We start from the raw sequence: 27,950 nt of genomic DNA, 5'->3' as shown, positions 1-27,950 counted from the left end.
TGAAAAACCATTCAGGGTCTAAAATGACCTAGCCAGTGCTAACTGAAAATGAGCTAGCAGCACTAACCAAGGCCCCTTCCTTCTTTCCCCCAGTGAACAGGAAATGAAGAATTCGCTCAAGATCTTGATGGAGCTAGAGACCCAGATCACAGGCTGTGGGGCCAACCCCTTTGCCTCCCTCAAACCAGAACAGGCCTACTCAAACCCCAATAAGCCTCCTGTCTACTGCAACTCCCACTACATGATGTTCCGGGGGCTGTCTGCTCCTGCAGATGAGCTGGACATAGGAGAGCTGGATGGGGGCGAAGAGGAGCGAGATTAGATGGGGAAGCTTAGAGCAAGCGACCTCCTAACTCCAGGCAGCAGAGGCTTCTTCATTTCCCCACATCTGTTCAGCTACTTGCTTGGAGCAGACAGAGATGTCAGGAACGCAAGTGGCTGTTTTGTATGCGTGCTCATTCTCAAAGCTGGCCCCGTCCTTGCAGCTGAAGGGCAGATTCCAAGGGTAGCAAATAGGGAAGGGCCGTAGCTCAGTGGGAAAGCACCTGCTTTGCATGCAGGGGGATTCAGTCCCCAGTGTAGGATTGGGGGATATCCCTGCCTGAAACCCCAGAGAGCTGCTCTGAGGCCATGGATGTTGGCTCTCCCGAACTGGAAACACCCATCAAACCAGAAACCATGAAGCTACTAGCCATGATGTCTGTGCTCTGCCTCCAAGCTTGGATGCAGTAATGCATCTTGAGTACCAGTTGCTGGAAACCACAGGAGAGAGTGCTCTTGTGCTTGGGTTTTACTTGTGGGTTTCCCTCCAGGCATCTAGCTGGACCAGATGAGCCTTTGGCCTGATCTACCAGGCTCTACCCATGGACTCCATGGTTGGAGGCTGAAGAGCTTTGGGATACCAGTTGCTGGAAACTGAAGGAAGAAAGTGTGCTGTTGCGCTCAGATCCTGCCTCCTGGCTTCCGCCCCACAGGCATCTGGGGGTGGGGCACTGTGAGACCAGGGTGCTGGACTAGATGGGACATTGGTCTGATCCAGCAGGCTCTTCTTAAGTTCTTAAGCATGGCCAATGTCCTGTGGACCTGCTGTTTTTCAAAAGCCAAGCCACGGACTCCCTTCATTTGAAAATGTTGGCATCTTTGTGGTACTTTTTGTTATGTGAATGGTGCTACGACACCATCCAACATGTCCCAGCACAAAACCAGACCGTGCTCCCCAAGTGAGTCACATGACCTGTGCAAGGATATGGCATACATTTTTGGGTGCAGCAGTCTCAAGCGTTTGGGGCACTGCGCTTGTTTGCGAGAGCACGACACTCCCAAAACAGGATGTCCTGAAAAATTGACATGTATGTGCTATGGACCCCCTGGGTAGGTTATGCAAACCAACAATTGGAAGCCACTGGTTTAGACCATACTGAGCAAGATGAACCAATGGCCAGCCATGTATCAGTTGAACTGACAGCTAGTCCCATCCCATAAGAAGTTGACACACACATGGGATCATGTCACTGGTATCTCCAGCACAGCAGCTCTCCAGGGTTTCAGGTAGGAGCTTTTACCAACCCTTTCTGGAAGTGCCCAACTTCTGCATGCCAAGCAGGTGCACCAACTGAGCCATGGCATATATAGCCACATTTTTGTCTAGCAGAAATAAACAGACGGGAGAGTACTGTTTGTGGACATGGAGGGTGGGGAGAGGACCCCAGGATGCACTCCCCACAAAAAAAACCCTGATGTCGTGCTGCCTTTTACTAAAAATAAACCTGAACACTATTCAAATTTCCCATCAAGTATTCCTGCCTTCTTACTTACAGCCAGCCCAGGTGGTGGAAGCCCTGGCTGTCAGCTTCTTCATCCTCTTTAGGCTCAGTGTTAACCCTGGTAAAACTCGGCAGAGAGGAGGCAGAATGGGGATGAAACTAGAATTAGTTGGCTCTGCCTGTCAATGGCTCTGGTGCCACCTACTGTTGGCCTCCTGCCACCACTGATTTTATACGACACTCCTTTAGTGCAAGTCCAGAGTTTTACAAATGATGCCTGGAAATGTTTCCCAAACAGTGTGGGCAGACACCCAAAGCTGTATGAAAGCTCAAGAGAGCCAGAACAAGAGCAGTAAGGACCCAGGACTGTAATAAATAAAATACAAATCAGGTATGATTGCCAACATCATGTTGGCCCCTGCTGAGCCAGTTGCACAAGCACAAGGATGGTTTTCCCATGAGAAACTGTTTTATCACTCATTTGTTTTTTTAAAAATAAAGCGTAACAGAATGGCTCCTACACAGATCACAAATTATCTACATAGGATTTTCCCATACACACCAATTCCCCCCCATTTCCAGGGCCCATGGGATGCAGGGAGCCTATACACTGGATGAGAACAGGCCCCAATCCATGTTTGCCACCCGGGTTCTCAAAAGGTCCAGAAACACAAGGGTGTTCCATACAGTCTCAGACACTTCCCCCCCAAATCTGGGTGAGAGATGGGAGGATGGGGCTGCAGTCCTAGGTCCCCATATTTCAGCACACATAAAAAATGTAAGCATAGTTCATAGATGGCTAATTAAAATACATATTGCTGGATCATCTCTCCGTGCCATCTACCACCATCTATTCTTCCTGGGAGCTTGGATGGATCTTAGGGGTCAGAATCCTACCCAAGCAACACTTCCGAAACATGTTTGACCTTGATAGATAAATGTGCATCAAACACCAGTCCACGTTCCTCAACTGGCAACCCTGAACCACACGGCAAGCTTTCTGAGGATGTTTTTCTCGAGGTCTCAGTTTGGTCCCTCCAAAGCACTTCCATCGAAAAGGGTGGGGATCCAGCAATTTCTGTGCATTCAGAGGCAAAATGTAGCAGCTGGGATGGCAGTCTGGGAATCAAAGGGACCAACCACAAAAGAAGCTAGGAGCCGATGCCTACACTCAAAAAGGGCAGCAGTTCCATTCTGCGACAGAATGCAGTGCAAATTCCAGTAAGGATGCTTGTACATTGAGGTTCGGAGAGCACATTAAGACTTGAGAGGCTGACATCTGAGGAATCTGTGGCACCGCCTTGAAGCCCCCTTCCAGACGGGGGCTGCACTTCTGGTTTTCTGCAAGGCAAAAAAGTTGGACGCTGGTGATGGCAGGAGAGTTGCCAGGCGATGGCCTCTGAGTGTCAGTTGCTGGGGAGTCAAAAAGAGGGGAGACGGCTGTTGTGCTCAGGTCCTGTTTGCAGGCTTCCGAAATGTGTTTGATTGGCCTCTGTGAGAACCAGAGGCAGGAACAGATGGGCCATGGGTGCTTCCTACACTCACATTAAATTTATGGGCAGGACCAGAGGCGAAAGAAGGCAAGGCTCATTCCTTTTTGGACAGCCTTCCAAGAGCCACATGGGCAACCTTTCCTGGAGGATAAGGCTATTCATGGAGAATAAGACCATCAGTGGCTACTAGCCAATATGGAGATGTCCTACCTGTGCTGTCAGAGGCTTCTCACAGCCACAACAAACACAGAATGCTGGACCAGATGGGCCTTTGGCCTGATCCTACAGGGCTCCATTTATGTGCATGCCCTGGCTGTGGCTGATGGACGCTGAGGGCACTGATGCTTCCCACCTCCCATGAGGAGGGGATTCTGCAGACATTTGCTGCAGTAGTGGGAATGGTCCCTGTTCCAAAGGCACAGAGGAAGAGGTCTGGGGGCCACTGTGTGAGGGAGGCAGAAGGGTTGGAAAGGACTAGGATGCTGGCTCAGCATCACAAAGACCCAGAAGAATCTTACTAATTTAAGACACGTAGGGAAACTGGAAACTGCCTTAGGGGAAGTCAGACCATTGGTCCATCTCGCCCAGTATTGTCTACACTAAGTGGCAGCAGCTCTCCAGGGTTTCAGGAAGACTGTGCTCTCCCTCTGGGCGTTTGTCTCCCATTGATCCATGCAGCTCAGTATTCTCTATGCTAATCTCTGACAACCTGGTACCCTCCAGATATTTTGGACTGCAACTTTCATCAGCCAGCATTGCCATACCAGTTGCTGGAAACCCAGCTGCTTAATTCTGCTTGCAGATTTCTCACAGGCATCTTTCTGGCCGCTGTGAGAACAGGAAGCTGGACTAGATGGGCCACTCGCCTGGTCCAGCAGGCTCTCCTTATGTTCTTATGGGAACTGTAGTCCAAAACAACTGGAGGACCTTAGGATAGGGAAAGCAGGTCTACACTGACTGGCAGCAGTTCTCTTGGGTCTTAAGATGGGGGTCTTTCCTAGCCCTACCTGGAGATGCTGGTGATTGAGCCTGTGCCCTTCTGCTCTTAATCCTTTATGCCAGTGTAAACAGATTTGATTAATTTTTTCTTCTTTTGCTAGCCGCAAGGCACTGGGTGAGAGCTCCAAAAGCAGCAATCCTGGCTACCTAGCAGTCCTGCTCAGTCCCAGCTTCAAAAAACATTACCAGGTATTGCCTATACAGTAATTTCAAGTTGCTCTCTGTAGCCACAGGGACTAGAAGCTTGTTTTACAGCAGCCCCCAGAATGGAGATCCTTAGCATGCACAATGCTGAGCCTTGCTATCAAATTCTGTATGAGGGTGGTGTGGAAAGTATTGGCAGGTTTGCTCTCCAGCCTAGCTGGATATTGGCACATTCTGAATAAACTGGGGGACAAATAACAGGAAATCCTATTCAGAAAAGGCCTGTCTGTGTTACAAAGAACACTGTTAATCAGTGTTAAGGCCCCTCCAGAGATCCTTTATATTGTGCATTCACCAATATTTGTGCTCACAATGGTATCTGGGCAGTTATGTGCAATCCTGTTTGCACCTACTAAAGATTCAAGGCAGAAATCCTGCAACTTTTTATATAGCACTAATGTTCCAGTATTTTTCAGAGGTGGTGGTGGTTCTTGCTTTGTTGCACTAGAGAACAAGAGCTGTCCGTCCAGGTGTCATAAAAGTGATAACCTTTGGAAAGCATCACAGAACAGCTAAAAAAGTAGAATGAAGTGTGGACACCCCAGGATAAATCCACCATGAATGCACTATAACTGTGTCAATGGCACACTGCAGAAAACTTCGGCATAAAACAAACAAACCCTCAGTCTGGAGGGGTCCTTATTTCCCTGGTGATTCTTAAGACTCTAGTTGTCCCAGCACACAGACCTCAATGGCAGGGATTGAACCTGGGACCTTCTGCTTGCAAAGTAGATACTCTGCCCCTGAGCTATGACCCCTGCTACCATAGAAGTCTCCTTGCGTGACTGCTGAGCTGGTGGGAGACAAGCAATCCAGGCCTGCCCACTCCGCTGAGTCCCAAAGGAACTCAAGAAGGCGCAGTAAATTTCACTCAACATTTCTGCAAGGGAGGAGAAGCTCAGGGTGCGTGTGTCTGGACTGGGGTGCGTGTGTTATTCTGCAATACAGGAATATCACAAGTGCCCCAGGTCAAACAAGGGAAAAGTCAGAGAATCCCTGCCACGTTTAGATGGACGCCAGCCAGAAAAAGTCAGAAAGGTTTACTGTTCAAGAGAGCTCCCGAAATCCGGGGAAGGGAGTGGCGGGCCACAAGTCGTAGGCCTTTCCTCAGTCCAGCAGGTGGGTGTTGCCCAATTCAGGACAAGGAGAAACTCAGAAAGGTCATTTTAAAAACCAAAAAAACCCACACATAAATAATTTCTTTTAAAAAACCAGACGAAAGCAAGGTACATGCCTTCCTGTGGAAATGAAGTGTGGGGGGGGGGGGGGCAAGTCTCTTTGACGAAGGAAGGCGTGGGGAATCAGGAGCCGGGGTGAGCCTCGTGGGGCCAGGCGTCACTCTGCGTTGGCACGCTCCCTCAGGACCGGCAGAGAGAGCATCTCTGGGGCAGATTTCTTCCGCGGTCTGTCCTTGGGCACACTGAGGAAGTCTGGCGCGTCGCCGCTGAGGGGAGTGGAAGGGGCGCTCTGGGTGTTGGGGGGCAGGCGCACTCCGCTGAGGGTGAAGGTGGGCTCCGCCATGCCGACAATCTCGTTGGTCGCCTCCTGGGTTTCCTTCTCGTACAGGCGCACCTCGTCCATCGTCATCCCTGTGGGAAGCAAAGGTGGAAGGAGGCTTTGTGAGAAGAGGTTGAGGTTGGTGGGGCCTCTCTTTGGGTTAGGCCTGAGTGGCTGCCTCTCCTCCCCCAGGGCACCACTTGCCTCTCTCTGGAGCCTTAACGAGGCAGAGAGCGAGACAAGGGTCAAGTTTAGCTTCCCCTCCATCCCCAGGTATGGCAGTGTGGTATAATGGATAGAGTGTCAGACAAGAACTTGGGAGAGCAAGGTTCCAATGAAGATCACTGGGGGACCTAGGTCACCTGTCTCTCAGCCTACCACACAGGGTTGTTGTGAGGGGGAAAATGGAGAGCGGGACAAGAATAAAAGACCACCTCAAGTTAGTTGGAATACTAGTGGGATAGAAATTGTAATACTAATCTGCCTTTCACCCTGAGGTCTGAGGAGGACTTATAACAATCATTATTATTCATTCAGCCTTTATTGGCATAGTATTATTCTTATTTGTAATAATGTACAATTAATGTATCACCACTGAGTACAGCTCACTATTGTATCACCGATAACCCTTAAACATAAAGTTGAATATTTGTTTTTGAAAGCCCAAATCTAAATCAAGTGTAATTTAAAATAAAAGCAATGATTGTAATAATAAAATCACCACCGTCATAACAATGAACATGTCACACTCAATTCTGAGCAGTGGATCAATTTTATTTATTTACTTAATTTATATTCTGCCGTATACCCAGAGGTCTCAGGGCAGTTCACAGACCAATCCATCAGTCCATCCCTTCTGGAAGCAGAGGACTCAGATTCAAATCCAGGCCAGCGGGTTACCCCCTTTCCTTCTCTTTCTGAGAGCAATGGGAAACCTCTGGTCAGATACTCCATTCCACTCGCCATCCCACCCAATACAGGTGCTCGAGCTTTCCTGGGCTGGTATTGTTGATGCTCCGAATATGTTTTCTCCTCTCTTTCTTTCCTCCATTTGTGTGTATACTTCTGAAAACTTTGCCATTCTCCAAGTACAAGGATCCCTGTCCCTATTGCACTGCATGCTGCTGTGTTTGCTAGGTAAGGACTGGCACTCTGAATGGAATTCCCCCTTCCATTCAGGTTGGCTGGTGACCCAGCATTCCTGCACATCTATGGGGGAAAGCTATGAAGTCAGTTTAATGCTCATCACAGGAACAATTGGTAGCTGCCTTGGACAGAATCATACCATTGGTCCATCTGGCTTAATATGGCCTACACTGAGTGGCAGCGGCTCTCCAGGATTTCAGACGGAGGTGTCTCCCAGCCCTACCTGGAGACGCCGAGGATTGAACCTGAGAGTTCTGCATGTAAAGCAGATGCTCTGCCGCTGAGCTACAGCCCTTTCCCAACATGCTCCAGACACCCTTTGCACTGCTGCTGCTGTGCACAGAAAAGGCATAGCTGGGTCTCCAAAGGACAGGGGAGCCTTAGCAGGAACAGGGCTGGGACCTGCTATGCCGAGATCCAGGAGAAGAAAGGAAAGACCAAAAGGCGAAAACAAAACATATACATACAAAACGGGAGTCCTGGGCAGGGCTGGCCAGGTGGGGCGTTAAGGGTCCTGGGTGCTGAAGTTTTTATTTGTGGCCACGTGCATCTGAGTCTCGAAGGCACGAACCTCTTCCAGGGACATGTCTGTAACACGCAGAGATGCTCTCAAAGCTCAGAAAAGCAAGCTGGGCTCGGCAGAAGGAGGCGCAGGAAACCCGGAGGCGTCGAGGCCCCACAAAGAGCCAATGAGGGGCCGTCACAAGACGCTGGAGCTGTAAGGGCCGCATCTCCGCCCTTTCAGAGAGACAAGGGGCCGGTCCCAAATGCACCACCAAGTGCGATGGTGTCTGTGGACAGGATTTCTCCTTCTTGCTGCGGGAAGCACATTTGAACCCTTGGCCCTAACCCCACCCAATGGAAAATGAGCTGTGCAGGACGAGATTGAATCCTGCCCTCTGAACAGTGCCTGGCCATTTGCTCAGGGTAAGAGAGGTGCAAAATGTGGCGACTCAGTTCAGGGGGCCTTTCCCAGATGTCTGCCAAGTGACGATCTGTACACTGAGATGAAGTGGGAGAAGGAACCCTTCTCTCTCGGGAGCAGCACTATCTCGGCACAGATCATCAGAAAAGGGGGAGGTTGAAGGCGAAAAGGGATGAGAAAGCCCTGAGCAGCAGTGGAGGGCAGAGTTGTTAGTACCATTATGCAGGAGACAGAGAAGGGGAGGAAAAAGCTACCAGGATCCCTAACAGGAAAGGCACAGGAAGTTGTTTTACGCAGAGGCCAATGACCCATTTAGTCCAGTCCTGTCAAGCTGCAGCTTGATCAGCACTCGTCTCTCCATCATGTTGGCAGCCTCCTTCCATAGCTGTCAATTCCCCCCCCCCCCTTTTTAAGGGCAATTCCCTTATTCCGAATAGGATTTCTCGCAAAAGGGAAAAGTTGACAGCTCTGCCTCCTTCGCTGGCCACAGCTAATTTGGGTCACACTACACAGAGCTTAGGAGGCAGCTCATGGAACACAACTGCCTTCCTCTTGAAAAGCAGCTACAATCTTAAATTGTTCAGAATTATCGATGGGGAGCACAATCCAAAGCCCTGACAAAAAACTCAGCTCGCATTAAATGACTACAGAAACGCACCAAGTTTCTAACCCTCCTGCAAAGTGAGGCCCAAAAATGTGCCCCATTTGGTGGAATCTCAGAAAATAATGACAGCAAAACAAAAGTTTTATTGGCCAGGGAGGTATTCCTCCGGTAGTTCGTTGCTGCAATCCCTATGTAATTTAATAAAACTTTGTGAATTATGCCCTATGTGCTTAAATCCAAATAAATTAAGCAACCATGAATGTTAAAATGTATTTTAAACAATGAAAACAACACCGAGTGTATTTGGCGCTTTGGCTTTGTTATCTATCCTCTGCATAAGTTTCCAAGTTCTAGTGCCGCATTCTGCCAGCAGGTGGTGCTACAAGCGAACAGGCACTCTTCCTGAAACCTTCTGCACAGACACTGGTGGTTTCTTCTCAGCTATTCTGTTTGGTGCACTGCTCTCTCACCTCAGCTGCTTATAAGAACATAAGAAGAAACCTGATCAATCAGGCCAAAGGCCCATTTGGTCCTCCCTCCTGTCCTCTGCCTCTGCCTCAGTATGCCAGAGCACTGTTCCAGCTCTCCAGGGTTTCAGGCAGGGGTCTCTCCCAGACCTGCCTGGAGAAGCCAGGGACCGATACTGGTACCTTTTGCGTAGCACGAAGCCACAGCCCTCCACGTCCCAAAGTCTCCTCCTGTTTGCTTTTAGCTGTTGCATTTGTTTCTGCAAAATGCTAGTTGCTTTGTGCTTCCTTTCAGAAGGACCAGTGGAGTACAAATAAAATGAGGATGGCAGATGATGAAATAAATGAGAATATAAGAACACAAGAGCAGCCTGATGGACCAATGGTCCAGCATTCTGTTCTCACAGGGGCCACCCAAATGCCTGCAGAAAACCTGCAAGCAGGACCTGAGCTCAAGAACACTTTCCCCTCCTGCGGTTTCCAGCAACTGGCATTCAGGAGCATTACTGCCTCCGACCGTAGAGGAAGAACGCAGCCATTGTGGCTAGCATCTGTGGATATCCTCCACGCACTTGTCTGATCCTCTTTTAAAGTCATCCCATCTCACTACAAAGGTGGCCATCATTAATAGGCAAAGTAACCTAGCCAGCACCTGCAAAGAGCCAACAACTCACAGCAAAAGGGACAAGCCTCATACAATGCCTTGTTGACCCCTGTAGCTGCCATGGACTTCTCCTGAGACCTCACACCCTCCCTGCTCCTTCTGCAGCCACACTCCTTTTCTTCTCTGCCACCATCAGGGGGCGGCACAGGCAAGCACACAGATGGACCAGTGGAGTGGCCCCAGTGTGTGTTTGGGGGGGGGAGGTGTGGGGAGAGACTGCATGGCCCATAGGTCCTCAGTTGTGGATCTGAAATGGGGAGCCAGGTTCTGTGTGCCCTCTCCTAGCAGGGAACCCAGCCACGCAAACAAGCCCGCCCTTTCCAGGCTGCAGTGCATCCCAGGATGTTGTCTGACCCTTATAAAAATACACTCCTTGGTTGGAGTTGTAAGAGGGTTGATTGCCTTTGCGTCACTGCCCTCCCAGAGTCCCAGATGCCAGCCTGACATGAACTGCACTTAATTCGTTTTCTGGGGACCTTATTCTCAGTTACTCCAGAAGGCAGGATGATGTAGGAACACAGGGTCAGACCATCGCTCCATCTAGCCCAATATCCCCTATACTGACTGGCAGAGGCTCAGACAGGTGTTTCTCCCAGCTCTGCCTGGAGATGCCAGGGATCTTTTCTGCATGCAAAGCAGATGCTCCACCAGCAAACTACAGCCCCTTTCCCTAACCTAGAATTAGAACCAATAGGTGGAAACGAGCAGCGGATCATGGCACATTCTGGCTGCAAAGTAGAATAAGCTTCCACCTAGTCAGGTATGTTCGATAGTGGAACACCAGCTTGCCTTGGGAGCCGGCAGGATGCATGGAAAGAGTGGCGAGGTAGCAAGCAATGTCACAGATCCTGCAGTGAGGAAGGGTGGGCTGGATGGCTTCTGGAGGTCCCTTGTGTTGACTGTGATATTATAATTGGGCAGGAAAGGCCTAGGAGATCAGCCCTACTCTCTGGAAATGAAATATTCCTGTGTTCCCTTGTGGTGTTGCAGCAGAGATGTGGTTCTGAATCCACTGGCTCACTCTGTGTGTCTGTTTTCAGCGTTGGCATCAGCTCCCAATAACACCAGGCAGCTGAGAGCCCCCTTGGCACTGCTGCATGCTTAAGACCTCCTCCCTGGGGGGGGGGTCGTCTTAGGAATCAACAAGCTGCCATTTTAAATTTCCCAGGATGCCCCAGAGCAACACTAAATCAGGCTCCTCTGGGCATTAAGGGAAATCTGAAGTGGCTGCCAGCACTGGTCTGAGAGCTGCTGCTGCTGTTACGTAAGCCCACTGTAGGAGGCAAGGAGGAGAGCCCCTCACCCCCCACCAGGCTGGAGTTGATCCTGTGCATGCACACTCAAGAGACCTTAGACCCAGGCAGCATTGGTACAAGACAGCACAACCTCGGTCAACACTGGAGCAAAACTCGAAGGAAGAGGAGGCTCAGGAAAACATTGGAGAGGGGAAATGAAGAGGACAGGGGTTGAGGGGAAAAGTTAGCTGGGTTAGAAAAGGAAGGTAAGAAAAAAGTGGGGTCAGGTAGTAATGTTCTGCCTTCCACTTACCTGCGGGAGTCTAAACACCTTTTTCGCTTACAGTTCCTCAGAAGGGGATTTGTGAGGTAAGAAGGACGCTGTGTCTCAGATAGTTTAGAGGGGCGAGAAATTTTGTGGCAGCTCCTAGCCAGAGGTGGCTTAGCAGCGGTTCTCAACCTGTGTGTTCCCAGATGTTGTTGGACTACAACTCCCATCATCCCTGACCACTGGTCATGCTGGCTAGGAATGATGGGAGTTGTAGTCCAACAACATCTGGGGACCCACAGGTTGAGAAACACTGGCTTAGAGGCACTATGGGGCTCTTTAATACAAGGGGTTTTTGTGTGAGTTCTACAAGGGTGACACAGAGACTAAGAAGGAGCAAGATGACAGCCAGGGCCACACCTTCAATGGGCTGTAAGTAGGAAGGCAGGCAGGTGGGGGCTGGCTGAGGGCAGAGTGAGATGTGTGGGGCAGTGGTCACTCTGATGGACCAGCCTCCACAGCTTTGGGTGATCACAACCCCACTCCTTTGCCAAGATACCTAGAACTGCACAGAACTGGACACGTTAGGTCGGAATTGATTTGCTACTTAACGCTCCCCAAAGTGGATCCCAAAAGTTTGCGAACACTGATCACCGCTGTCCCTCCTCTCAGCTGTAGACCTCTTTGTTTCAATACAAATTTAATTAACGGTGTATTGCTCTTTTGTGCACTTTGTGGAAATCTTCAAAACCAAGAAGAGGGCTAGAAACAGGTTTAGTAAATACAGATAAATAAAATAAGTGGGGCTTGAGATTTATGTGAGACACCAATGACAGCTTTTAGCTCCAGGGGGAACAAAGCAAACGTTTTCCAAAAACAACATTTCCATTTGTGTGCAGTTGTAGGATCGCATCGGAGGGGCCCACACTCAAGAATGCAGGTCACAGATTAGTTACCGTTTAACCATCTTGTTGTACTTACAATCAGGGGATTTAAAAGCACAGTGAAGGGCAGGAGGCTCTCCCCATTAATTCAGTGCATGCTTAAAGTTTAAAAAAACGAGGGCCCTACTCTGTGCTGCTGATTAGGAGGAAACAGGAGGTCTATACTGATGAATGCAAAACGCAATGATGTAAAGAGCAGGGCAGCCTAGGGAAAGGGGAACCTGAAGTTTGATTCTCCCACAGCCCAAAGAGTTTTCACACACTCTCTTCCCACCCACTCTGCAACCAGCAACAAAGCAAAAAGGCTCACTTACCACACCACTCGTCCACCCAGGCAAAAGCTTGCCTGTGGCCGATCAGCAAGATGTCCCGGATGGCCTGCAACCCAGAACTAGGTTAACAACTCCTCAGGTATCTTCTATCTTTTGGGGGGCAATAATTACAGCAACACCCAAGGGGAGGGTCACCCCCCTCCCACTGTAATCACTGAAGGCTGCTATGCTAGCAGAGTGGTTGAGAGCCCTGCCAGCAGGAGGCAGCAATGCACAGACTGATCTCCTATACTCCAGAGAAGCCTTCCTTATTTTGGATTGCACCTCCCATCAGCCCCAGCAAGCACAGTCCAGTCAGTGACTGCCTAACCCTGCTATAAAGCCAGTTGCTCCACAACCTTGCTGAGACAACATGGATGGTTGGGCTCAGCTGCAGAAGCACTCTCTGTGGTCCTGAACACACCCTGATCTTCCTCCAAGGTGCTGACTTTTGCCTTCCCCAGGAAGCCAGGAGCTTTTGAACTCCCCTGGCTTGAGCCACCAGCCCTCCTTGGAGGCGGACATTCCTGAGGATCACAACAGCAATCCATTTTGTTTCAGGGATGATGGGCTTTGTGGTCTAGCAGCATCTAGGCAGGCACAGGTTCCACACCCCTGGCACAGAATATTGCTTTGAGGCAGGGGGATAATCCGTCTGATGAGATTCAAGGACTTCTCAAAACTCAGGAAGGGTACCTCCCACACTCCCCGCAAAAGCAGGGCCCATTCCATCCCTCCAGGTCCCCAAACGTCTCCAGGCTGAGCTCTCACCTTGTGAGCAAACTGCTCCACCCGTGTCTGCAGCCCCCACACCTCAAACTTGACCGTCACCAGCTTGTAGGAGCACATGATGGGTTTGGTATGCTCTCGCCAGCCCTCCCGCAGCGGGCCACGGCCAGTCTTGGTCGAGCTGAAGTACCGGAGATCCTACCAACATGGAGAAGACAAGTATAAGGAGCCGGTGGACCACCATTTGAATAGTTTTAAAGGAAGACTGGACAAATTCATGGAGGAGAAGGCTACCAATGGCTAGTAGCCATGATGGTTGCAATCTGCCTCCATGGTTGGAGGCAGCAGTTTCTGGAAACCACAGTAGGAGAGAGCGCTCTTGCGCTTGGGTCCTGCTTGAGGGCTTCCCTCCAGGCATCTGGCTGGCCACTGAGAAAACAGGATGTGGGCTAGATGGGCTGCTGGCCTGATCCATTCATTTTGATGGGTCCATCAGACCAACACTGGGTACAGCCCAGGATTCCTGGACTACACAGGCCTTTGGTCTGATTCAGCAGGGCTCTTGTTAAATGGAGCCTCCACACTCAGAGGCAGTGTACCTTGGAATGCCAGTAGGTGAGGGACAAACGCAGGTAGAAGGCTTCCTGCCCTGCCTGTGGGCTTCCCAGAATATCTGATAGGCACTGAGGACGATGGACAAGATGGGCCTTTGGTCTGATGCAGCAGGGCTTTCCTCACAGTCACAGCAGGACTCAGGCAAGGGAAAGGCCACACACAAACCTGGGTAGACAGGTGCCTCCCTGCCTCACGTTACCTCTAGGCTCCGGTAGTAGCGCTCTGGGATTTCATCAAAGGCGATGTCCAGGAATGTCACATCATGGTCTCCCAATATGTTTTCCTTGTGGAAGATCTGGGAGGGTAAGAGGTAGAGAAAGAGATGGGGCTGTCAGGCCAGCAGCTTGGATGTAGGGCAGGGCATGGCGCACAACAACTGGGGAAGGCTGTAGCTCAGTGGTAGAGCATCTGCTTTGCATGCTGAAGGTCCTGGGTTCAATCCCCAGCATCTCTAGGGCATGCCTGGCACCTGAAATCCTGGAGAGCCTCTGCCAGCCGGTGTAGACAATACTGAGCTAGGTGGACCAAGGGTCTGACCTGGTACAAAGGCAGCTTTCCTGCCTTCTTAATTTGTGTCCCTCCAGATGATGATGGACTGCAGCTCTCGTCATTACTGGCTCCTAAAGAACTGGGAGCTGTAGTTTGTTTAGGGTGCAGAGAGCTGTTGGGAAACCCCTATTCCCTCCAAACTACAATTCTCAGAGTTCCCTGGGAAGAGGGACTGACTGTTAAACCCCTCTGTTAATTGTGGCTCTGAATGTGGGTCTCCTCTCAGCACTCTTAACAAACTACTGTGTCAACGATTTTTTTGGGGGGGGAAGCTAGATTGTAGATTGTAAGCTCCTCAGGGCAGGGACCTGTCCTCTGCAAAGTGCCATACAGCAGAAAGCCCCTTGACAACCTGTCTCCAACTAGAGGACATCAGCCTGGAGTCTCAAAGAGCTGCAGCCAATCAGAGTAGAACCTGCTGGCTAGATGGGGGAATGGACCACCCATTCCATACAAAGGAGAGGCATGTTTACCCCTTAACTGAAGCTCCTGATTGGCCACACTGCAAAACAAGGAACCCAAGGCACCAAAGGACACCCTCCCCACCTCCCATTGCATCCTGTTGCCTCTTGGAGGTTGTCGGTTAGGGATGGCAGACAGTTCTGTGCCAGACTGAGAACTCTTCCCAATTAGCACTTACATTTGTGCTGTCTCCGCAGTTGTCCTCGTACTTGGTCTCTATGTAGATAGAGAACTTTGGCAGGAAAGAGCACTGTAAAAGAAGCGAGGAGGAGAATCTGAGAAGGTGAACCAGGGATGGGGAACCTGAGGTCCTCCAGATGTTAGCCATGCTGGCTGGGGAGGGGGAGGACAGATGCAGCTGGCAAAGAGGAAGGCAGGTAACTACCCACTGCTAGTTGCTGCTCCTTCTCGCCTGCCTGCTCATGGACAACTCGACACCCAAGGGCATACTATAGACTCAGCTGCACAGCTGCAATTATAACGTTATAAGTGCATGTTAAAAATGTGACTCCAATGGCACTGGAGAGCTCAATGGCAAATTGCACATATATTTTATAGCGTGTTCCCCACCCCACCCCATAGCATTTTCATGGTGTTTTCTATATCTGTGTAGATCCAGCCTGCATGCCAGGGATGGAGAGAGAAGTGAAGACTACAGCACTTGCTGAAAGACACCAGCTCATAAAATCAGGAATGTGTGTCTAACAGTGTAATCCTATACAGAGTCACCTGGGAGCCAGTCCTATGGGACTCAACAGGGCTTACCACTGAGCAGAAAGGACTGAATGGGTGCAATGCTGCAAAAATGGCCAATAATTTAAAGGGCAAGGGTGGGAGGAATAAAGGAAGTGTGTTGGAAAATGGAGGAGTCAGAGGGTTCTGCCCAGACTGATCAAGTTATGCTTCTTTAAAATGTACAAGTCTGGTAGCAAAGCCTAGATTATCTCTTTGTTTTATCTATTGATTATCACATTTATACCCCACCTTTCCTCCAAGCAGCTCAAGGCGGCATGCATGCCTCTCCCACTCTCCATTTCATCCTCACAACAACCTTGCGATGTAGGTCAAGTCACAAGAGATGGTGACTGGCCCAAGTGCACCCAGTGGGCCTCATGGCTGAGTGAGAATTTGGCCCTAGTCCAACACTCCAGTCACTATACCACAGTGGTGCTACCATGCATTATAATTTTGGGGAGAGGGAAATCCAGCTGCCATCAACCACTGATAGCAAGGCCAACGGCTAAGGGATAATAATAATAATAATAATAATAATAATAATAATAATACTTTATTGTTTATACCCTGCCCATCTGGCTGGGTTTCCCCAGCCACTCTGGGCAGCTTCCAACAAAATATTAAAAACAACACAGCATCAAACATTAAAAACTTCCCTAAACAGGGCACCTTCAGTTGTCTTTTAAAAATAATATACAGTGGTGCCCCGCAAGACGAACGCCTCGCAAGACGGAAAACCCGCTAGACGAAAGGGTTTTCCGTTTTGGAGGCGCTTCGCAAAACGAATTTCCCTATGGGCTTCCTTCGCAAGACGAAAGCCCATAGGGAAATCTCCGGGACAGCGGGGAAGCGCAGCGCGTCTTCCCCACTGTCCTCGGACCTCCTCCAAAGGCTGGCGGTGGGGCGGAGAGACGGTGGGGCGGAGAGACCTCTTCCCACCGCCAGCCTTTGGAAGGCTGCTCCGAAGGCTGGCGGTGGGGCGGAGAGACGGTGGGGCGGAGAGACCTCCTCCTGCTGCCAGCCTTCGGAAGGCTGCTCCGAAGGCTGGCGGTGGGGCGGAGAGACCTCCTCCTGCCGCCAGCCTTCGGAAGGCTGCTCCGAAGGCTGGCAGTGGGGTGGAGAGACCTTCTCCCCGCGCCAGCCTTGGGATGGCTGCTCCGAAGGCTGGCGGTGGGGCAGAGAGACCTTCTCCCCGCGCCAGCCTTGGGATGGCTGCTCCGAAGGCTGGCGTTGGGGCGGAGAGACCTCCTCCCGCCGCCAGCCTTCGGAAGGCTCCTCCGAAGGCTGGCGGTGGGGCGGAGAGACGGTGGGGCGGAGAGACCTCCTCCTGCCGCCAGCCTTCGGAAGGCTGCTCCGAAGGCTGGCGGTGGGGCAGAGAGACCTCCTCCCGCCGCCAGCCTTGGGATGGCTGCTCCGAAGGCTGGCGGTGGGGCGGAGAGACGGTGGGGCAGAGAGACCTCTTCCCACCGCCAGCCTTTGGAAGGCTGCTCCGAAGGCTGGCGGTGGGGCGGAGAGACGGTGGGGCGGAGAGACCTCTTCCCACCGCCAGCCTTTGGAAGGCTGCTCCGAAGGCTGGTGGTGAGGCGGAGAGACCTTCTCCCCGCGCCAGCCTTGGGATGGCTGCTCCGAAGGCTGGCGGTGGGGCAGAGAGACCTTCTCCCCGCGCCAGCCTTGGGATGGCTGCTCCGAAGGCTGGCGGTGGGGCGGAGAGACCTTCTCCCCACGCCAGCCTTCGGATGGCTGTCCTGAAGACTTGCGGTGGGAGGAGGGTTTTCCTTCCCACCGCCAACTTTCAGAATGCTCTTCTGAATGTTGGCGGTGGGGAGGAAAAACCCTCCTCCCACCGCAAGCCCCGGGAACAGAGGAGAAGCGCTGCGCGCCTTCCCCTCTGTTCCCGTACCTGTCCTGAAGGCTTGCGGTGGGGAGAAAAGCCCTTCTCCGCACCGCCAGCCTGGCAAGCGGTCTCCATAGGAACGCATTAATTGATTTTCAATGCATTCCTATGGGAAACCGTGCTTCGCAAGACAAAAAACTCGCAAGAAGAAAAAACTTGCGGAACGAATTAATTTCGTCTTGCGAGGCACCACTGTAGTTGCTTATTGCCTTGACATCTGCTGGGAGGGCGTTCCACAGGGCAAGCGCCACTACCAAGAAGGCCCTCTGCCTGGTTCCCTGTAACCTAACTTCTCACAGTGAGGGAACCGCCAGAAGGCCCTCGGCGCTGGACTTCAGTGTCTGGGCTGAATGATGGGGGTGGAGACGCTCCTTCAGGTATATAGGACCGAGGCTGTTTAGGGCTTTAAAGGTCAGCACCAACACTTTTGAATTGTGCTCGGAAACGTACTGGGAGCCAATGAACATCTTTCAAGACCGGTGTTATATGGTCTCGGCAGCCACTCCCAGTCACCAGTCTAGCTGCCGCATTCTGGATTAATTGTAGTTTCCGGGTCACTTTCAAAGGTAGCCCAACGTACAGCACATTGCAGTAGTCCAAGCAGGAGATAACTAGAGCATGCACCACTCTGGCAAGACAGTCCGCGGGCAGGTAGGGTCTCAGCCTGCGTACCAGGTGGAGCTGGTAGACAGCCGCCCTGGACACAGAATTAACCTGCGCCTCCATGGATAGCTGTGAGTCCAAAATGACTCCCAGGCTGCACACCTGGTCCTTCAGGGGCATAGTTACCCAATTCAGGACTAGGGAGTCCTTCACACCTGCCCACCCCCTGTCTCCCAAGAACAGTACTTCTGTCTTGTCAGGATTCAACCTCAATCCGTTAGCCGCCATCCATCCTCCAACCACCTCCAGACACTCACACAGGACCTTCACCGCCTTCATTGGTTCTGATTTAAAAGAGAGGTAGAGCTGAATGGAGCTGTAGTCCAGCAACGTCAGGAAGGCCCGAGGTTGGAGAAAGCTGGCCTAATCTACCTCGCAGGGTTCTTGTGAGGAAACAGTGGTGTTGGGGAGACCATGTCAGCCGCTATCAGCTTCTTGAAAGAAAGGGGAGGATAAACCGGGGGGATTTCACAGGCTGACTGCGACATCCCCAAATCCGGTCCTTCCCTTCTTCCCTGTCGTATATTCACTTGTTCCCATGCGCAGCCTCCTGCCTGGAGGAGTTGGTGCTGCCTCAGGGCCACTCCGGAAGTCCAGGCTACAAGCCGTTCCTTTAGAGAAGCAGCAAAGTGCCTAACATGCAAGCACATCTTGGCACTTACCGTGTACTCTGAGCCGATGGCGAGGCGATTCCAGGAATCCGCAGGACAGCAGAGGAAAGAGACAGAGAAAACCAGCGATGAGATGGGGAGGGACAGTCGCCGCGGGAGCCATAACTGAATTTCCCTTGACAACGTAAGCCACCCAGCTCCAGCACAACAGCCCAGGCAGAAAGGAGAAGCACTGGCTGAGGTTCCCTGCACCCGTTCCTATCAGGAAAGCTGCAAACGGAAATTCAGGGAAGCCTTTTGCCCAACCTGATGGGTGCCTCAGGAGTTGTATCCAACTAAAGTTCAAAAGATTCATATACCGCTTGACTGTAAGAAACCTCAAAGCAGTTTACAAAGAGAATAAAACACTGAGATCATTCTTAAGAACAAAACATAGAAAAAACCCAACAAACCATAAACACATCAGCATTCTAAATATCTGGGTAAGCTTGTCTAAACATTTTCAGCAGGTGCCAAAGGCAGTACGGTGAAGACGTCTGCCTGACATCAATCTTTTAGTGTGGCAGCTCCTACACTTTTGAATTCCCTATTTTTATATATATCTGTGTAGATCCATTCTATGTGCCGGGGACGGAGGAAAGAAAAATGAAGATTGCAGCTACCTTACCTGACACTATTCCATTCTGGGGTTCTCAAGAGGTCTCTAGTTGAGCCCTGAAGAAAGAGGTTGTTGGGTGAGACAGAGATTTGTCTGATTCAGAAGAGCTCTCCTTACCTGTGATTGTGTACGGGTAATAGTTCCAGGCCTTCTCTGTGATGTAGAATATTCGTGGCGTCACAGCGCGAGCCCAGCTAGGCAGCTTGCTAATGGTGGGACAGCACAGCATAAAGGGGAAAACAGAGAAAATCTTAAAATGGGCATGTCTAAGCCCAAGTAGGCAAACCTTTAAAATCCAAAAGGGATGTGTAAGTGCTGTAGCTCAGGGGGCAGAAGATCTGCCTTGCATTTATAAAGTCCCAGGTTCAATCCCCAGAGTCTCCAGTTAGGGCTGGAGAAAGACCTCTATTCAAAACCCCAGAAAGCACAGAAGATAATCTGAGGCAGAGAAACTGTAAGGCACCAGAGACTTTGCATTGCAGACTCTGACAGTTAAGGCCCAGGCCACTTATTCCAGTGTTTTTGCCTGGCTGGAATGAGTCCTTGAACTCTGATACTGCCTCTTGCTTAGCTGGAAAGGGGCAGAGAGACGTGTGTGCATGCATGTAGAAACTACTGTACAAAGGTAATGTTTACATCCATTGCTCTGCACATTTCTGCCTCAGGCCCCACACACCACTGGCATGTGGCTCTTGGAAGGTTCCCTAGAAGGAAATACGGCCCTTGGGCTGAAAAACGCCCCACCCAACAGCCAAATGCTTCCATGTGGCTGGAAGGAATGGCTGAGCACAGACACAAGTTTGTAGCACCTGGGGCAGGGAAGGGAGAACGAAGACAGGAGTGTTTCTTTGCCACTGTGTCAAGAAGGGCTCAGCAGGGGAGACGCTGGCTCTCACGTCGCTTTAGACCACCAGCTGAAACCTCACCGGCTTTCCTGCAAATGGATCAAGCGATGTGGCACCTAAACTGTGGGGTGGAAAAAGGCAAGGGCCCCTCCGTCCCAACCGCTTTGATTAGATTCTGTGCTCTATAAATAGCATCCCCCGAGAGGAGAATCGTGAGAATGCGGTCTAAAAATACCGCCCCCTCTTGCACGGATGGCTCCCGCAGCAGCTAGCAGTGCAGTGAGACAAGTCCACGCAGCCAAAGCTGTCTCCGAAACACACATTCTGAGCCAATGGACAGTTGGGCAAAAGGGGACAGGTCTCGGCAGCCTAGGAGGGAGGCTTGCAGCGAGGGAGGTGCATGTGAGTATGTGGAAGCAAGGGGAAGAAAAGAAAGGGAGGAGCCGGGAAGCAGAGAGGGGCTGCCTGCCTGATCCATTATGCCGGGAGCATTTGGAAGCAAGGGGATTTAGCCTTGCTGAAGCTTATAAGCATTGCCTATTTTCAGCTGGGTGGGTGGAATGACAAGTGAAACTATCTGTAAGGCCAAGTACACGGGCAAGCCAAGATGTTTTGCCATCCTGAGCATGTCAGAGAGCCAGAACAGAGCCTCTGCTTGGAAAAATGCCTGTAGCAGCTGTTGGTTTTGACGAATGGTAAGGGTTAGGCAACATGGCGCTGCACTACAACTCCACCAGCCCCAGTGTTTGAGGTGATGGCTACTGTAGTCTAGCAACATCAGCGGCAGAGTATCTGTGTTGAATGCAAGGTTCAATCCCTGACATCTCCAAGCAGAGCTAGGAAAGACTCCTGCCTAGAAACCCTGCAGAGCTGCTGCCAGTCAGTGTAGGCAATGCTGAGCTAGATGGACCAATGGCTTGGTATAAGGCAGCTTCTTGTGTTCTTACCCCATGCTAACACCACCTGTGCAAACTGCACACACGCAGATGCACAGACACACACACTCCCAGTCATGTTCAGCATAACCACCACCTCCACAAGGCCTAGATTTGTTTAGCAGCAGCAGCAGAAAGAAAGAAGGAAATTTTAGCAAAGCACAGTAACTTCCTCGTTCCACTCTGCTCTGGTGCTTCTAAGCCAGACATCACTGGAAGTCAGCCAAAGGAGCCAGCACTCCACTAACTGGCTCATCAATGGGCTGAGAGATAGGGCTGGAAGGCAGCTCTCCGCAGGTGGCTACAGCAGCTGCCACAACTGATGGCTGCTACTGTCACAGAGAGGCTTCTCTCCATGTGCAAGCTTTATGTAGAGCTCACATATGAACCAGGGACACAGCAATGGGCAGCAACTACCACCACCAAGTCACCTGGACTCTCCCACCAAGATTTACAGAGAAATAGGATTATTTCAAGGAAAGCCTGTAGCTTAGTGACAGGGCATGTTTTGCATACAGAAGGTCCCATTAACTGGCATTTAGAGGCAGTGGAGGCAGAACACAGATGTTGTGGAATACTAGAGATGCGCATGTTGGGGCTGATGGGAGTTGGATTTGAAAAATTCTGGAGGACACTAGACTGGGAAAAGTGTGAGCTTGGGTTCCTCTAGGCCAGTGGTCTTCAACCATAGGTCCCCATTTGTTAGTGGACTACAACTCGCATGGTCCCTATTAGCCAAGTTGGCTGGGAAGGATGGGAGTTGTAATCAAGAACATCTGGGGATATTTCAAAAACCTCATATGGAGGAGCAGTTTGAGAACAAAACGTGGGAGCATGGCCTTGTGGTTAAAGTTTACAAGGATTTTTATTTCTTAGTGGCAGGAGTTCATCAGATTTCCTGCTCAACTGGTTCTCTGTGTTCTAATGGCTTTTCTTTGTCTCACCAAATGCCAAGATTTACTTGTTATTGTCTCTTGGTGAAACTTTCCTCTGCTCAGAGGCAGAGCAGCCTTTTCCCAACATGGTGCCTTCAAGCTGCCAAAGAAAGACAACTAGACAATGCTCCAATCTCTTGAGGGTGTGGGGAAGCAAGCAATGCATAGGTGCAGGATCACACACACACATACACACCTCTATTCTGCCTTGTGTATACATTGCAGGAAACCCTGACCAGCACCCAGTTTTTCCAAAATGCAAATGTTTCAGGACAGTGTTGACCTTTTAAATAGAAGGATACGCTTCTCACCCTTCCAGTGTGTATAACAGGGATGGGGAAGCTTTCTCAGACCGAGGGCCACACCCCCTAATTGGGATTCTTCTGGGGGGCATGTGCCAGTGGTGGGTGGGGCCAGAGGCAAAACTAGGTGGAGCAATTTATGTGATTCTTTGTACAGCTGGCTACATTCTAGCTGCACGAAGCCCAAGTTTTCTATACCTCCAGGAAGCTAGAGGTGTTATCACAGTTTAAGGACACATTTCAGGTAGAAAAAAAACACTCAAGAAGGTCAGCCAGTGAAGGGTGTGGCTTGGGAAGTGTCCCAAGGGCCAGACAGAGAGGTCTGAAGGGCCACATTCAACCCCAAGAGCCAAGATTCCATCTAGGTACACATAATTTTTTGCCATCTAACAAAGCCTAGGAAGAGAGGTGAACCCAGGCAAAGAATCACAACATTTGGGGGCGGTCACTGAGAAGGCCCTTCCTCTTGTCCCTGTCAGCCGAGCCACCTCGATACGATACGCTATCTTTATTGTCATTGTCCCATCCAGAACAATGAAATTGAAAAATCTACATAAGACATTCAAAAACCCCTAAAAACTCAGAAACCCCATTTTAAAAAACAATATTCTCCTATAGAGACTTCTTATACTGCGTTTAAAACCAGAATTGCATTTGGGTAGAAACTGTTTTTCAGGCGGCTAGTCCTAGTCTTTATAACCCTGTACCTTCTTCCAGAGGGACGCGGGTGGCGCTGTGGGTAAAACCTCAGCGCCTAGGGCTTGCCGATCGCATGGTCGGCGGTTCGAATCCCCGCGGCGGGGTGAGCTCCCGTCTTCAGTCCCAGCTCCTGCCCACCTAGCAGTTCGAAAGCACCCCTAAAGTGCAAGTAGATAAATAGGTACCGCTTTCTAGCGGGAAGGTAAACGGCATTTCCGTGTGCTGCGCTGGTGCCAGCTCGCCAGAGCAGCTTCGTCACGCTGGCCATGTGACCCGGAAGTGTCTCCGGACAGTGCTGGTCCCCGGCCTCTTAAGTGAGATGGGCGCACAACCCTAGAGTCGGACACGACTGGCCCGTACGGGCAGGGGTACCTTTACCTTCTTCCAGAAGGCATGACACAGAGAAGGGCCTTTCTGCCAGATCTTAGGGTCTAGGAAGTCCTTCACACTCAGCTGTGCGCATACACTAACATGCCCCACTCGACTGACAGGTATGCCTTCTTTTCAGAGAGCACCTTTGTGAGGAACGGGGTCAAGTCAAGCAGAGACAGCTCTGTAGGTGGCAGATGTGAGCAAGGGGAGGGGGAGGGCTATGCCTTTTGTCTCCAGCGGTTTTCAAACAAAAGCCAGTCTTGAGTAATTGTCAGAATCCATGACAAGTTAATTGGAAAGCGAAGAACAAATGGGGAGAACAGCAAAACACTGAATCAGCAAGGTACAGCTGGTGGGTGGAAGGGGGGGGGGACGATGATAAAGCTCAGTGGCAGCGCACGTGTTTTGCATGTACAAATTCATACCCCACTGGCTAAAAGCACACTGACCTTTAATCTGAGCATGGGCATCCACACGGGATGGGAGAGCCCCCCCCCCCCCCAGAAGAACCATAACCCCCAGATCTTCAGCTTTCATTGTGCAAAACGAAAAGGCTCGGCCACATCCGTACCATGCACAATGCTACACGGCCCCAACTGCACGATATGTGTAAAGCAATATTATACTACTTTTAAACAGTCATGGCTTTCCCCCCAAAGAATCCAGGAGCTTTAGAGTTGTTATGAGACCCCTATTCCCTGCCTAGAGTGGTTTAGCAGGTAATTCCTCTTCCTGGGAAAGTCTTGAGAATTCTAGCTGCCGTCTGAGGGGGTCTCCTAACAACTCTCAGCAACTCTTAACAAACAATACTTCCCACGGTGCTTTGAGGGAAGCCATGACACTACAAAGTGGCATCAGAGTGGTTTAAATGTATAGTGCTTTTTAGAACCCTTAAAAAAATATTGTTTGGTTCTGGTTGTGTTTCTAGCCTGGAGGCTCCTCGGGAGGAACAATGGGAGATAATAATCTCAGATCATGGCAGATGAAGATGATGGACTTTTTGGAGCTAGCCTACCTGATTGGAAGAGTCCGTGACCAGAAGGAGGAGGAGTATCAAGAGGAACGGAAGAAGTTTAAAGATTATTTAGTTAAATATGTTAAGATAATTTAAATAGAATTACTTGTGAGTAACAGATTGGCCTAGGATTTAAATATGTGAAATTATATAATACCATGGATAGAAGTAAAAATGAAAAGAAAGAAAGATGTTAGTTGAACAAGTAGATCTTATATGAAAATAGTGTTGGAAAACTGCTACAAGGAGCTATATGGAAACTCAGCTTGGGGGATTTGAGGAAGTCACCCAACAATGATAACAAAAATGGGACTATAACAGTTAGGATAAATGTTTGTTTGCTTTTCGATATAGTAATGTTTTTCTTGTTTGTTGTTATGTTTGTTATAAATTTGGAAAATCAATAAAAATAATTGAAAAATAAAATAAAATTTCAGATAATGATTTCTTAAAAAAAAAAAAAAAACAAACCACCCAAAACCACACACACAAAGATAACAACAAAAGCCACTGGCTGGCTTCTCACCTGGAGAGGTGCACACGTTTTTCGGTGAACTGGCCACAGCCGTGGACAGGGTCTTCGTGGGGCTCATTCTTCACCACTTCCACACCTTCCCCTTTGTCGCTCTCTTGGTGGCTGTGCTTGCTGATGGTGTACAGCTGCCCAACACGGTACTGTTAAGGAAATACAAAAGACTGTCATCTTGCACAGCTCAAGAAGCTGAGTTGAGGGGGCCCTGAGTGGGGAGGACTGAGAGCCCCTCTGCTTGCCATTCCTTCAGCCATACAAACTCTGCCTGCCTGAAGCCGGACTGGGCTGTTGAGATATGAGACTCAACACAGCAGCATTCCTGTTATTTCCAATGTGTTGGTGTAAGTGCTGTTCCTTAAATGGCCAAAACAGCCCCCTCTGCCCACAAAAGGGAAGGGGACGCCAAACTTGGGGGAACCTCTAAGTTCAATATACAGTCTACCATTCTCTAAGCTTCCAAACCTTCCCTTCTGTCCAAAATCTGTAATATGTGGATAATGGCCTACACTAGAGAGTTGTCCTAAGAGTTACCGGGACAATATACCAAGAGTGTTTGACCACTCTAAGGCTGAAATCCTTTACACTCACCTAGGAGTAAATCAATGACTTTTTAAATATATATTTTTATTAAAGACTTCTTATTGTACAAAAACATGTGTTGTCTCTTTTTTTCAAGTTGTGTTTTCTACAATTCAGTTTCATTTGTTGTGAGACATTAGTGTTACATACAATGTTAAGTTATGAGGAAAAGAGGGAGAGAGGGGGAAAGGTGAGTGGGGTGGGGTGGTTATGTTAATAAGACTTACTTCTAAGTAAATATGTAAAGGATGATGCTATAAAATACCACACTATTTTTTTAAGCTTTCCCTTTTTTTGGAACCTTTTTTTAAATAGCTCTAAACGGTTTTTATGGGTTTTTTTTGCAAGATGCTCCCCTGTTAATTTGTCTTTTAAAACTGCTTTCATCTGGGTATGATCCCAAACCTAGCAAATGTTCTATTTTTACAAATTCTGCCTCTGTGCCCCCACAAGCCTCTTCAACTGAACCAAGAAATCTTATCTGGAGCTTTACCACAAGAACAAACATGTAGGAAATGAGATGCTAAGTACCTAACACCCACCCACTCGATAATCTGGCAAAATCCTTGCAAGCTCACATCCCCAACTTTATCTAAAAGCATGCAATGTAGATGTAAATGTAGATGTAGATGTACACATCTATTATTTTCCTGCTCCTTGCAGTAAGAAGAATAGCTCATCAGGGTCAAGGGTAGATGAAACCTTTTGTTCCAAACCTTGAGCTTTCAAGTCATGCATAGATACTCACACACACACACACACACACACACACACACACACACACACTTAAAGTTAATCAGGATCATTCAAATGTGGCAACTTGAAACTGTTCAGCTCAGGCTAAGCTTTCCCACTGAATTTACCTGCATTTATTTCATTTTTAAAGCACTTCCCCACACAAGGCACACAAAATGGTGCACTAAAAAAAGGAAGGCTATGTGCACACCATACACTGCAAGCACGTGGTTCCTCCATCTCCCATTACCCCTGACCATTGGCTATTTTGGCTGAGAACATAGTCCTGGACTAGGTGGGCCTTGGCCTTGATCCAGCAGCCTGGCTCTTCTGACAATCTTACAGTGGACGAAACTCCTCCTGGTCTGGCCTTTCCTCTGCATTGTGAACTGTAAGCTCTTGGGAGGCAGAGACCCTGCCCTCTTGTATTCTGGAAAGTGCCATGCACACTGAGAGCACTACATCAAACAAAAATCAAATGAATCAAACAAAACAAACAAGCCACAATGGAGGAAACTTCTCTTGGATTCCCTGCACCCAGTCACCATTTCATGGACCACTTTCTGGAAAACAGGAGGCGTGATGTGTAGCGCGCAGCACAGAAGACAGATCACCCGACGGCAGGCAACAGAGCCAGGGCAGATAAGGAGGGAGCTCCCCACCCCTGCGCATGCTGCACACCAGACTCCCAAAGTGCCCAGGCACAGCCTGGGAATGTCCTGGTCTCAGTAAGGGCTGTTTTGCACGCATGGGAGGATCCATCCTGCCTGGAGGTCACGGCTGGGGCACTTTGGGGAAGCCCAGACAGGCTGTGTTTACGGCGAAGAATGACCTTGGCCTGTCCTGAACAGGGAGGCCGCAATTCCCAAGGTAGGAAGGAATCCAGGCACGTGACAACAACGAGAAAGCAGTGTGTGTTGTGTGTCAGAGAGAGAGAGAGAGAGAGAGAAAGTGTGTGTGTGCTGGAAGCTGTGTACACAGCATACATTCAAAGAACATTTCCCCCCTCCCCAAAGGAAACCTGCAGGGAAATGCAGTTGGTTAAGGATGCTGGGAACTGTAGCTCTGTGAGCGGTAAACTATAGCTCCCAGGACTCCTTTTTTGGGGGGGGGGATAATGTGCTTTAAATGCATTGTATGTACACAGTCAGAAAGATGCAGAATCAGAGTGGTAGGTTTTGAGGCAGGGGTGGTGCTGCTTTTTTCAGCCTGAGGGCCGCATTCAGCTCTGGGGAACCGTTCAAGGGCCACATAGCAATTCTGAACAGGGCCAAAGGGAAAAAAAACTGGCAGAAGCTGGCTGGGTTCTGCACACACAATCCTCTCTACCCTCCATTCAGGGAAGCAAGGGGCATGATTGGGGCTCAAGGACACATTTCAGCGAATTTCAAGGTGCAAAGAAGGGCCTATGAGAGGTGTGTGGCTCGGGAGACATCTGGGGGCCAGAGTGAAAGGCCCAGGGGGTAGTACTTGGCCCCTCACTCTTGCTTCCCCACCACCACCACAACACACAAACACACACTCCACAAACCGGCAGCCACACTGTAGTCACAAGGCTAAGGAGG

The 27,950-nt window shown here is 49.9% G+C and overlaps 2 protein-coding genes across 4 annotated transcripts in view; one reads left to right on the top strand and one right to left on the bottom strand.

Moving 5' to 3' along the window:
• MSS51 (MSS51 mitochondrial translational activator) overlaps nucleotides 1-13,694 on the top strand; it is a 34,730-nt gene extending 21,036 nt beyond the window's left edge. Inside the window, exons 7-8 of one of the 3 annotated variants that reach the window (XR_014151057.1) lie at nucleotides 94-812; nucleotides 13,664-13,694. Coding sequence is in view for 2 of the 3 variants with exons in the window: in XM_081839897.1 (XP_081696023.1) it covers nucleotides 94-322 (229 nt within the window). In the remaining variant the exon portion in view is untranslated. Of the gene's footprint in view, nucleotides 1-93; nucleotides 3,180-13,663 lie in introns of those variants that run through there. The other 2 variants (XM_081839897.1, XM_081839896.1) reach the window with 2 other exon arrangements.
• The window catches only part of LOC309329355 (cytoplasmic phosphatidylinositol transfer protein 1-like), a 50,830-nt gene continuing 25,090 nt past the window's right edge, over nucleotides 2,211-27,950 (bottom strand). The window contains exons 3-10 of the mRNA XM_081840174.1: nucleotides 25,066-25,214; nucleotides 19,554-19,642; nucleotides 18,830-18,837; nucleotides 15,054-15,125; nucleotides 14,064-14,159; nucleotides 13,292-13,447; nucleotides 12,524-12,587; nucleotides 2,211-6,048 (exon numbers count right to left, since the gene is read on the bottom strand). Of these exons, the coding sequence (XP_081696300.1) occupies nucleotides 5,795-6,048; nucleotides 12,524-12,587; nucleotides 13,292-13,447; nucleotides 14,064-14,159; nucleotides 15,054-15,125; nucleotides 18,830-18,837; nucleotides 19,554-19,642; nucleotides 25,066-25,214 (888 nt within the window). The 3' untranslated portion in view covers nucleotides 2,211-5,794. The remainder of the gene's footprint in view (nucleotides 6,049-12,523; nucleotides 12,588-13,291; nucleotides 13,448-14,063; nucleotides 14,160-15,053; nucleotides 15,126-18,829; nucleotides 18,838-19,553; nucleotides 19,643-25,065; nucleotides 25,215-27,950) is intronic.

This window comes from Podarcis erhardii, assembly GCF_964252035.2.
Source record: "Podarcis erhardii genome assembly, chromosome: 14".
NCBI lineage: Eukaryota > Metazoa > Chordata > Lepidosauria > Squamata > Lacertidae > Podarcis > Podarcis erhardii.
Note: the sequence above shows the minus strand (reverse complement) of the source record. Positions and strands in the feature narration are given on the sequence as shown.